This window comes from Ostrinia furnacalis, unplaced genomic scaffold, assembly GCF_004193835.3.
Source record: "Ostrinia furnacalis isolate ACB-3 unplaced genomic scaffold, ASM419383v2 OfSCF0073, whole genome shotgun sequence".
NCBI lineage: Eukaryota > Metazoa > Arthropoda > Insecta > Lepidoptera > Crambidae > Ostrinia > Ostrinia furnacalis.
In genome coordinates this window covers 220,653-233,287 of record NW_021130312.1, presented here as the reverse complement: position 1 = coordinate 233,287, position 12,635 = coordinate 220,653, and the positions used below count along the sequence as shown (strand labels likewise).

The window sequence follows — 12,635 nt, the reverse complement described above, 5'->3', positions numbered from 1 at the left end:
TGTGATAATCGTTTAAAATACATGCAATATACAACAGTACTGTTTTTATTTTAACTTTTTCCTAATTCTCAGATTTTTGGTCAGCAAGAAACCTATATAAAATAAATTGTCGGTGATACAATTTATTAGAAACCTAAGCCAGCTTCGATCAATAGCCAGACTGACAAGAGTAGTATTCTCATATTATGATGGTGGGGCAGCAGACTATAAAGCGAGGGCAGCAGACTTTAAAGCGAATTGAGTAAGCTCACATTCAAATTTAATTGATAATCCTAGTTATTTTTTAATTATCACTACAGATAGGATATAGTGTAGGGTCAGATGTTTGTTTAAAAAAATTAAATTGGTTAGTGTGCAATAAAACTTCATTATTGTGGCATATCCTGATATATTTTAACAAATAAATATTTACACAACTTGGGCTACGAGGACAAGTTCTTTCAGAAATGACATTGTTTGGTTGAATGCAAGTTTCAATTAAACAAATAGTTTCGCAAGAAGTTTAAAACATTAATTTGATGTATGAGATTACTCTTGTTTTACAAATACAACAAACTAATCGAATTCTGAAGCCGAGTTGAATCTATACTGAAATGTTTGTTATGTACTTTGTTTTAGAATTAATAAAATAATGCCAAGTTATTATACATATTTATTATAAACAATATCTCCAGTTTCGATTGAAGTCATCATTTACAACGGTCATTTTATGACAATGTCGTCATAGCGTATGCCGGGGGATTGAGAACACGAGAAATTGGGATCATAAGTAGATAAATGAAAAGAGAAACATAATATTTAAATTATGATTTTATTAACAAAAAAAAAAACAAGTGTTCCGATTTGTTGTCCGTACATTTAAAATAAGAATCAGGGTACTAATTCTTAGTAGGAAATATTACATAGAAAGAGGAGAACAATAAAATTGAGATCCCTTTTTTGTGTAAGCGGCGAATATATCGCCCACCTAGCTGTGACATTCCCTTACATAAAAAGTTTTTAGCTATAAAGCGCACAAACGGCGTTTTATATTCATAGTAGATGATGACTCAATTCAAACTGGAACTCTATAAAGGTGAGTATAGACTGAACATTTGCTTGCAACATAACGAGCCGATGTATGAAATGTCTAGTGTATCACCCTGTCACGAACCAAACGTCATACATTTTACCTCTATTGTACCATTCGTGAGAACGTTACATTACATAGAAATGCTCTAGTCTATACTCACCTTAACTCGCAGTTCCTGAAAGGCGGAACTATAAAACATTCCTAATGACACGAAACGGCAATGGCAGGTGGTGCGATTAGAAATCCCTTTATAAAAATAAACTTAATACTTTTTTCACAACATTAAATAAAAGGTTTTGAAATGCAAGTGGAGAATGCGCGGAAGATCTCCGGCGACTCATGAATTCCTTGGGAAATATTTGCGAGTGCAATTAATTAAAAATAAATGAATTTGGACTAACTTCGATCCAAATAAACCACCTGTTTTTATAGTTCTACTTCATTATCATGAAATAAAATTAAAGGGTTTCTTTTAGGAAAATCAGTCAAATGATAGCCTTAATTTTACTATAAATAATGAAACCTACCTATCTAATGTTAACAATCTAGCAGAATAGAAAGTCAAGAGAGATTGTATCAATGGTTGTGTCTACGAAAAAGTCAACCACTCTTGATTTGAGGTTCGTTTAAACTAAATTAAATGCGAAACATTTACAGTTTTGTTTACTTATAGCGATTCTAAGAAATATATAAAAATAGTTTTCAATATTTATTGCATCATCAATCATCATTTATATTGATTCTGACGTCTTTCAATATGAGATGAAATAAAAATAAAACTGAATTGTCTTTTTGAAGAATGAAGGAACATTTAAATTTATTTCATCCCATAAATTGGTTATTCATAAAAAATCATCTTAAAAATCCGTTCGAACTATTAGAATAATTACAAATTCGAATGGGCTTTTATGCTTTAGGTATACTTAATACTAAGTATTCAATTCATTAGAAAAATATGTAAATGTAACAGATTAGTTAACAGAATAATTTACCTCGTACAACACATAACCCCAAATAATCAAAATTGTGACTAAAGATTTGTAATTAATTCTGAACAAACTAATTTCACGTTTTGCGTATTTGAAGTTACACGTATACATATAAAAGAAAATTAAAAATATCGTTTCCGTTACATTCACATTGATTTAACTGACTTAATTTTAACTTAACCTAGCTGTTAACGTCATTTACGGTAAAATAATTAATTCTAACAAATCCAAACATAGTCTTGGTGTATAGCAAATATGGAGATCACTAAACAAACTAATTATCAATAAGGTAGAGGCAAACTAAGCTGTTTCAAAGTTTAAATACTTAAACAACATCAATATCTGACCTGCACAATATCATTGACCTTATTAATAAGAACTTTTAAACTGTTGTGCTCCACATTCTTTAAATTTAACGTATATAAATAGGTACTAAAAACGCACAGTTCTGATCACCGAGAAGACCATAACACGGTGTATATTCTGTAATTCTGCTATTCCAGAAACTAAACTGAAAACCTATCTTTTTCTCTTTTTATGAAAGGAGATTCTTCTTCTTAATTGGTAGTATTGGTACTAAGTGATTTACTTTATTTTATTAAATATGGCCACAGTCAGTTTGCTTCGAATTCGAATGTTGAAGTAAAAAAGTCTGTATTTCAGGAGAAAGAGAGGCTTTTTTTTAAGTAATTTTAGTTTACAAGTTGGTACAACAGAATTTCCAATGCACCTAATTTTGCTATTTCTAATAGCAATAGAATAGATGTTTAAATTAAAATGGTCACCTCCACACTATTATTGGAAAATGGCAAAATTACCACCGAGATGTCATTCTCGAAACGCATCGTTGGGTCCCCGACTAAGATTACGCTACCGTCAAAGTGTTAGTCCGACTAGTGACGCCATGCAACTCGATTGATACATGCGTGACTATATTTGTTTATTTCAATGAAATATCTTTAGCGTCACTAGTCGAAGTTAATGGCCCTAGTTATGATAATCGCGCGGTCGCTGGGTAATTCTCGTACATCTGTATCCAACTGTAACCGCAGAGGCGGTGCCTCGCCAGTGAGAATCACCCAAAAACCGCGCGGTTATCGCGTTACTCCTCAAAACGTTATCCAAAGTTTCAAATGTTGCCATCCCTCTCACGCAAAGCGAGATGCCAGCATGAGCGACGGTGACAGATAGACCCTAAACTACGTAAACAGCGTTTCGGAGTAGCCTTGCTGAACCAGGCCTAATTGTTTGTCGGCGCGTGCTTACGTCGGGGGCGCGCGCGCAGCGTTCAGCGCCCGCATCAGGGATTGGGCGCGGTCTCCTTCTTTGGTTCCTCCACGCTGCTCACGTTCTTCACGTCGTCCTTTGAGTCTTCAGCTGGAATTGAACAGTAAAGTTAATAACTTTTTAACCCTGGGTTGCATCTTACTTTAACAAACGTCAAGTCCGTCAAACTCCATACAAAACACTGGTTAAAATTAACTCAGCGTTGAGTGTTTGCTATGCGTAGATCATATTTTTATACCTGCTAAAACTTTAGTCACACTTTTGATTATGCATCTAGCGCACAGCAAACGTAAAAGTAATTACATTTACATAAAATTTTAGTCGTTGCCACGCGTTGAGCTACACTACCACTGAACACATACTTTTACAGTCCCCCTAGACAAGTTTACAATACGTGACAGTTATAATAAAATTTACGATTTGTAACTGGTCTAGGGGGGCAATTTCAATAGCAACGTTGCGCAGACACGCCAGCTGTGAGTTAGAGAGGCTTGAAGAAACTACAAATACAACTAGTAGTATTACTTTAAATGAAGTATCTAAATACAGGGTGGAATTTTGTAATGCCACCTGGAGGGAAAGTACTCTTAATATTGTAGATAGAAAAATGTTCTCAAAGAAAACATTCCTTTATTTTTTAAAAGAAATAGAACTGCATTCAAAGATTTCCAAAAATTTGCTTGCCACACCCGTAGTACGAGAGCCCACGACCAAAACCATGTGTCATAGCAATACGGCAAAAACCCTATAAAATCGTTAGATTGTATGATTCTGAACCCGACTAGGTGTGTAGTAACGGTCGAAAGTGTAGCAACTGAGTGGGAGGCCATTTCTGCTGTGTCAAAAAAAAAGACAGTCGGTATTATAGCAATACGTCTGATAGTGAAAATGTACATAGATTTTATAATTGTATTATAAAATCTATGTACATTTTCACTATCAGTTTGTTTTCAGACATTTTGCGCGTAGCATATAGCCTGTGCGCATTTTTGAAAATGTCAACAAATTTAGCCGACCTGTATCATAGCAATACGGATAATTATTTTTTTTTACTTTTCGTATTGCTGCCATGATTACCAAAAACCTGTTTTCAGACACTTTAAGTGTATCAAAAAGTTGTATGATAGAGAAGGTGCTACACTTAATTTGTCTGATATAAATTTTTTGCACATGTGGACAACTTATTTTATCATGTCCAACAATTTTCAGACATATTGCTATGATACCGATCGGTAAAATTTGTTAACATTTTCAAAACGGTCTCAAAATTTAATGCGTTCACATTTCCGTCTGAAAATTGTTTTGTTCGCATCAAATAACCAAAATTTACTAATAAAAAAGATTTTCAGACGTATTGCTATGAGACATTTTTTTTGTCTCATTTTTAATTTTTTTAAGTGATTTTACGGGTTTGCGCTACACCACTAACGTCTGAAAATAATGTTTCCGGTATCTCAGAACTATCATTCAACTACAGTCTGCAAATCAGACATATTGCTATGATGCAGTTCGGTAAAATTCTTTGACAATTTTGAAAATTCGGTCAGATCAAACGCTACGCGGAAAATGTCTGATATTGGTATTTTCGAGTTCAGGATAATCGTATCTATCGATTTGATGCGGTTTTGGCCGTATTGCTATGAGACAAAAATTTTGGTCGTGGGCTCTCGTACTACCGGGAATCTAACCAACTAAAATCTGTTAAAAATTACACCCTGTATTTTTATTACATCGATCGTTAGGGTTATGTATAAGGATGAAATCTCTCTAACATACTTGATAAATCAAATGAAAGGAAAACTATGAAATCTTAAATTATTTTAATTATGTTTCAGAAAATTGTATGGTATGGTATGGTAGGGAATTTTCGAAAAAATTTCGAAAATCTTTTCGAAAAAAGCAGTTCTCTTTCTTTTCAAAAATAAAGGAATGTTTTCTTTCAGTCAAATTTTCTATCTACAGTATTAAGAGAACTTTCCCTCCAGGTGGCATTTCAAAATTCCACCCTGTATATGCTGTGCTAAATTATCTTTTAAGTATACTTACTTTTAAGTTCATCTTTGAGCTGCGCGGGCTCCTTGTCGAGGCGCGGGCGCTTGCGCTGCGGCGCGCGGTACGAGCGGCTGTCGCGCCGGCCCTCGCCCTCGTCCTCCGAGTCTGACAGCTCGCCGTCGCCCGTGATACGCTTGTCCTGTGCGAACAAATGAACAGAGTTGCAATGAATTCCAAAGTTAACAAATAAAAAAACATGAGTAAAGCCCGGTCCGTGAGCACGTAGAATTTGGTCCTATCCCATCCTTATCGCTCGAGCGTAATTATATTGCTTTCGCGACTGTGCGACTGGCACCCGCAGTGAGTGTGCGAGCGCGATAGCAACATAATTACGCGCGAGCGATAAGGATGGGTAGCTTGGGGTCATTGGACAAAATTCTATGTGCTCACGGACCAGACTATAGTTATTTAATTTTTAGCGTTAAGAGTCGCATCTCAAACAAATTTGAAAATTATAAATAACTTGAAAAAATCGAACTGCCTAAAGCGGGAATTGAACCCACGAATATGAGTAGTTATTTCATTATCATCGGGTAATTTTCAAGTTTCAACTGCAAGAACGCGACTCTCAATTTGCTAGAGCCAAATGGAGGATTTGGCCTACACTTCCCACGCTGGCCTGACGGGTTGGGGAGGCTTGATGTTCGCATATTTCTGCCTTGGTCGCCACTTACGACATCAACGGGAAAAGTAGGCGTGGTCTTAATCGGAACTACATGGTCTATTCAGATTAATTAGGTAGCCAATACGTTTACATTACCTTTTCGCTTTGTGGTAGTCTTTCATCTTTGTCAACTTTGTCCTCATCTTCAGATTCATCATTGGCTGCATCTTCAGGGATAGCTTGTACCTGAAACAAACAATATTTTATTGTCAGATAGATATCATTAAAACGTAAGTTAAACCAAAAATCTAAATAGGTAATTGATATCAAAGCACAACTTGTCTAAAAACAAATTAAATATAACACTGGGAACATAACATAAAGCATCCTAAGGTTCTCGAACAATCTATTCTTGATCTTGTCGAAGTACTCGGGCGTGTTCTGACTTGTAGCATCTAATGTAGTAGTAATAAGTACTATATTGCTTCATACCTGAACACCGGGCGCATGTGGCAGCATCCTGAGGTTCTCGAACAGTCTGGTCTTGATCTTGTCGAGGCACTCGGGCGTGTGCTGACTTATAGCTATGGCTGATGTAATAGAGGTTATATTGCTGTGTACCTGTACGCCGGGCGCGTGTGGCAGCATCCTGAGGTTCTCGAACAGTCTGGTCTTGATCTTGTCGAGGCACTCGGGCGTGTGCTGACTTATAGCTTATGGCTGATGTAATAGAGGTTATATTGCTGTGTACCTGTACACCGGGCGCATGTGGCAGCATCCTGAGGTTCTCGAACAGTCTGGTCTTGATCTTGTCGAGGCACTCGGGCGTGTGCTGACTTATAGCTTATGGCTGATGTAATAGAGGTTATATTGCTGTGTACCTGTACGCCGGGCGCGTGCGGCAGCATCCTGAGGTTCTCGAACAGTCTGGTCTTGATCTTGTCGAGGTACTCGGGCGTGTTCTGGTTGGACATGTTGCTGGGCGAGATGTGCAGCTTGAAGTCGGGCCCGAAGTACTCAAAGTAGTCGTTGTAGGGCAGCTCGTTAGCGATCTCTACGCCTAAAGCCACTGACGTCTCGTACGTCCAGCAGCGGGACACGTTGCGGATGGTGTACCTGTTTTATTTTAAACTTTATTGCCATGTCTTAAAGACTAATCCAATGATTGCAAAAACATTTTCAAAAGGCGAGAATTAAAACCAGCTTTCCTTTAACTACATCAACACTATTTTAATAGTTTTTCGACCACTTCTTCAGAACTATTTGTGTGTGCTGAGAAACGAATGCAACAGATTAAAGCAACATGTTTAAAACTTGTCTAAATATTCTAGCGCCCAATATGATATGTAGGTTATATAAATTTAAAACTTTCTAACCCTCCGCCTCCTACAAGCAGGAATGGCAGGCCAAATCGTTTCACCAATTCCACGCATCGGCCGTGGCCGCGTACTGTCAAGTTGAAGCATCCCAATCGGTCACCTGTACACAAGAAAACATGTTTTGTTAACGATCCAGTGGCTATTATTACAATGCTTAATCATATAGATTTTCACAACACTAAATGGGTCAAATAATAGTAGAATGTGAAGGTTTTCAAAGACCCACCTTTACAAAAATGATAATATTTTTGATAATAATAAGAAATTATTATTTTGATACCTGTAAGAGAATCAGCACCGCACTGCAGGACCACGGCACTAGGCTGGAAGGTTTCCATGACTTTGGATATGATGGGAACGAAAATAGACTCATAGGACTCATCGTCCATTCCATCGCGAAGAGGAATGTTCACAGCGTAGTATTTGCCTTTGCCGGCGCCGATGTCTCGCAGGTCACCTGTAGAGAACAATTTAAACTTAGAAACATAAATCTTTGTTCGCTTAAACACCCCGCAGACTACATACTTTTTCGGCTGACAGTTTGGTTGGGCTGTTAATCAGTATGAACATATACATGAAGATTTGGTATCAGCAAATTCCTTATACAAATTAGAAGCTGACCAGACTATGGACCGATTAAAATCCTGGTGGGAGTTTATTAACGCTTGAGGCTATCCATGAAACTTGTGACTATTAATAACCTCTAAAATACGTTTCATCTACAGCAAAACACTGTCACCATCACAAGGTTAGATGAAAGAAAAATACAAATTGAGAAATTATTCAATAACTCACCAGTTCCAGGGAAGTATTCTCCATATTTGTGGAATGATACAGTCATCACTCTGTCTGTAGTATAAAACGCTTCCTCAACTCCATCGCCGTGATGCACGTCGATATCAATGTACAGGACCCTCTGGTGGTATTTTAGCAACTCCAGGATTCCCAGAACGATGTCGTTCACGTAACAAAAGCCTGACGCTTCTGACTTCTTGGCGTGGTGGAGACCACCGCCCCAGTTGATGCAGATTTCTGATGCCTACACACAAATTTTTTTTGTTACAACACAAAAATGTTTATTTGTACTAAACCCTTAAAATACCATTATACATCTGTGTGGTATTTTATTTTCTAACATGGTATTTTAAGCGTATATGGAGAAAACTCCATTTTACTACACTGTTTAAAATGCCATAATAAATCTGTATCTAATATAGCATTTTAAGCTTATACGGAGAAAATACCATTTTGGTACCTGTGTACTAAAATGGTATTTTCTCTGTATAAGCTTGTGTACTCGTATTCTACAGAGATCAAACAAAATTAAGAATTTTTTATCAATCCATGTTTTCCCAAAAATACTAGCATAACAGAAGTTAGATTATCTGAGGTTTATCAACAAATAACAACAGTAATCAACAGTATATTCACCTGCTTATTTAATTTTACGGCTGCAGCGACTGAACCCCCAGCAGATAATTGACAAAACTCGTATAGCCCGTCAAATACTGGACAATCCTCACCAACATTGACTGTAAATAAAATAACAAAATTGTATGATAAAATATATTTTTTGGTTTTTGCTGAAAATCTGCACTCTTTCGTTGTCACTTGGATATCCAAGTTACAAAAATTATAAGTATTATAGTAACAAAAGAAGTAAAAAATATTTAAATAGTTGATATAATATGTATGAGAAAAATACTTACACCTCTGCATCTGTTTGTTATACTCGGACATGTTGTCAGGTCTGATGGAGCGAAGAAACCTAATGTAATCATCAGAGTGGAACTTCGTCATCTCATCAGCTGTTGCCTTATGGGGTCTCTGTAATAAATTGATGTGATGTTCAGTATTTATCGTTCCATACAGGTATACTTACGAAGTTAATATATTGCTGTTTGGCTAACTATTTTAAACTTAATCAAATTCAAGGAAGCCTGGTTACATGGTATTTTATGGTTCCAAGTTTCAACTTTATTTACTTCAATATATTTTGATATTTTTATTCATAATTATCTATATTAAGTATAAAAATCAAACACAAAATGTGTTGGTAACACAACGCCAGGACCAATTTTACCAATTCTTTTTTTCAATGTTCGTTGAAGTCCAAGGATGGTTTTTATGGCGACAAAAATTCGAATAATTTCCGGGAAAACCCCGGGCAAAGCCACGGGCGGAAAGCTAGTTTCAATATAAAAATTCAAACAATACAATAAAATTAGGTTTTTAGTAATAACACTTACATAAATCTCCATTTTTCTGTAGAGGCCATAATTAAGCAATAAATTATGGGTCATACGTATGCGGTGTGGTTTCATGGGGTGGCCCTGCCCATAATAGTAATTTCCGATATCGCCTGAAAATAATTTCCAAATGACATTGTTTACATAGAACAACCAATTTAGACTTCTTATCCAGTTGTTACTCAGGTCGACTCAAGGCTTGACACATAACAGTCTGTAGTGTAGTTATCAAGATGCGAACTAAAGCTTTTCGACCAATCAGAGCATAGAATACGGTACAGACGCTAAAAGGTGACCTGATACACAATTAAATAAAAATTCCAAGATGGAAAAACCATTATAAAGCAATTACGGTAAAGTGAAATTTTGCGAAATTAACATAAAGTTCTTTTAAATTAGTGAAACAAGTTGGTTCTTTTGCCAATATTTTCCAAAGAAATGCGAAATAACAGGAATAGCAGTGGCGGGTAACAAAGTTTGTATGACTTACTGTCGTAATAATAGCACACTCTTTTCTTGCTATGTGGTTGCATTGCCATCGTGATTGTCACTACTTTACATACACTGATAACGAAATAGAAACAAAATGTTTATGAGATTATATTTAAAAAATTTCAGAAACAGCCCACCACGAAAAGTTGGATTTCACACGCGTTTATCGTTCATTCACTTTGTGTTTCACTCACTCATCATCAACCTCTACTCACTCACTTGTTTCTTTTTACATGATGTTATACAGCTCTGGGTTCAAGCCTTTTTGCCACACTCATTCGCTTTGCAACATTGTTGTTAAGTTTTTGTTGATTGATTGTATGTATAGGGAAAAACGCGCTGGAGACTCAAGATTTACTCACGCAGGTAAAGCCTCGGGCAAAAGATAGAAACACTTTTGTAAAAATATATTGGTTGTATCGTGTTGTTACTATTTTTGTTCTATTCTTCCCAAATCCGTATGCAAAAATGATAAAATTTAATGCATAATAATAAAGTTTGCAAAATGCTTACATTGCCTAATCATAAGGTTTTTTAATGTTCGATAAGCATGGAGGTATAGATGACCCACGCTGAACTGTCCCACCAAACTCAATGACAGAGGGGGCGCTACCATTGTTCAACTTTATGGTTTCCAACATGGCAAAAATCGGAACCAGCGATCCGGTATTGATGGTGGCGCCCCACTGTCAATATCATGCATAGGACAGTTCAGTATTTTGGAACTATATTAGAACTTCTAATAATATAGATGACCCACGGTGAACTGTCCCGCCAAACTCAATGACAGGGGGGCGCTACCATCGTTCAACTATATGGTTTCCAACATGAAAAAAATTGGAACTATAGTTCCAAAATACTGAACTGTCCTATGCATGACATTGACAGTGGGGCGCCACCGTCAATACCGGATCGCTGGTTCCGATTTTTGCCATGTTGGAAACCATATAGTTGACCGATGGTAGCGCCCCCCTGTCATTGAGTTTGGTGGGACAGTTCAGCGTGGGTCATCTATACCTCCATGTCGATAAGTGTGTTTCTCTGTCTACGTATATGTATGTGTGTCTGAACCTATAATGTACCAGAATCTCATGGCAAATAGGGAAAATAAACTTTGTTGAGAGCAATACTGGGGAAATTGGAATAAACGATCTTGATACTATTTAATTTTTTACTTTTATTACTTTAATATTAATGAACATGAAGTACGAATATACATTTTAGGTAGGTATGTGTATGAAGAATGTTGTTAGACATCAGATTTTAAACATAGGTAAATGTTTTGGAAATTGAATAAATCGTATATTACTTTAAGTAACTAATTTTATTATGCATCATACTTCTAACTTATCACTTCATTCAGAACTAGAAAACGATTCTTAAAACTCCACTTGCATTTCTTGTTTTTCAATAAACAGATGATCAAGATAAAGAGGTACTGTAAATAAATTGCTCTTCCAGCATTTCAATGGAGAAGTTCCTGATGTTAAAACACTATATTTCGCTGAATGGGATTAAAATATATACCAAAACTAAAAAGACGGTGAAGTTTTTATTTAAATCGATCAAGAAATGTCTGAGAAATAAATTATTTATATTACCTACATATTTTCGCGTGGAACTGAAACATAGGCGGTGCCGTTCTTTTTGTATATGGCCAGGTCTGGGATATTTTAAAAAAAGGTTACAAAATTTTACTAAGAAAGAATCTTGAGTGACCCTAGCTGAAAAATTAAAAACTGCTAGATTTAAAAAAAATAACCTGTCAACAGCACTGGCTGGATCAGGGGTGATTTACTGTTTGTACTCCGAATGACTGTCGTGAATACACCGATCAAAATGGCGTGAATAGTTATGCGCAACTTTAGGGCCCTGTAACTTATTTATTTGTAGAGATATTTTCATGATTATTTTACAATTATTATTAGTTTTACTTATATTTATTTCAAGGTTTATTTAAAAGAAAAAAATTGGAAACTTCTTCATTATTCAATCTTGCTTTGATGAAATCTTTTTCAATTTTCTTTACATGGTCATAATATCTGCACCAATTTGTGAGATATACCTGAAAACCCCGATAAAGCAGCTATTAAGTAAGAATAATATAAAAAAACCCAACCCTCCTTCTGACGCAGTTGGGTAATAAACTAAATGTATCAAAACATTTCAGTCCAACTTACTGTCAACTCGACGACGCGCTTTAGAATCAAAGATTGACTTTGAATTATGCCTTATTTTACAATTCACATTGAAAACAATATGCTTTGCTTGAACTTTTTCGACTTTTTCAGAAAAATAACAAATAGTCAAGAAGAGATTACAAAAATTTTGCAGCGGCTGACAGATTTCATAATTTTCTTTGACAGGTGACAGTTAAACCATAGACAATTGCCATATGAAAAACCTCTAATCCATAACTGTGTGAAAAACACACTTTTCCAATATTTTTGTTTGCCATTAGATTCTGGTACACCTATAACGACATTAGACACACATAGACAACGAAGAGTT

At 36.0% G+C, this 12,635-nt stretch overlaps 1 protein-coding gene across 1 annotated transcript; it reads right to left on the bottom strand.

The window, feature by feature from the left end:
• Positions 1–371: 371 nt before the first annotated feature.
• On the bottom strand, positions 372–10,309 carry HDAC1 (histone deacetylase 1). The gene is made up of 11 exons (XM_028300631.1): positions 10,123–10,309; positions 9,633–9,745; positions 9,093–9,210; positions 8,815–8,915; positions 8,179–8,422; positions 7,664–7,840; positions 7,381–7,483; positions 6,886–7,120; positions 6,161–6,250; positions 5,395–5,539; positions 372–3,438 (listed from the first exon to the last, which is right to left on the bottom strand). The coding sequence occupies exons 1-11, from the start codon at positions 10,169–10,171 to the stop codon at positions 3,362–3,364; spliced, it is 1,452 nt and encodes a 483-aa protein (XP_028156432.1). The 5' UTR covers positions 10,172–10,309; the 3' UTR covers positions 372–3,361.
• Between the last annotated feature and the right edge of the window lie 2,326 nt (positions 10,310–12,635).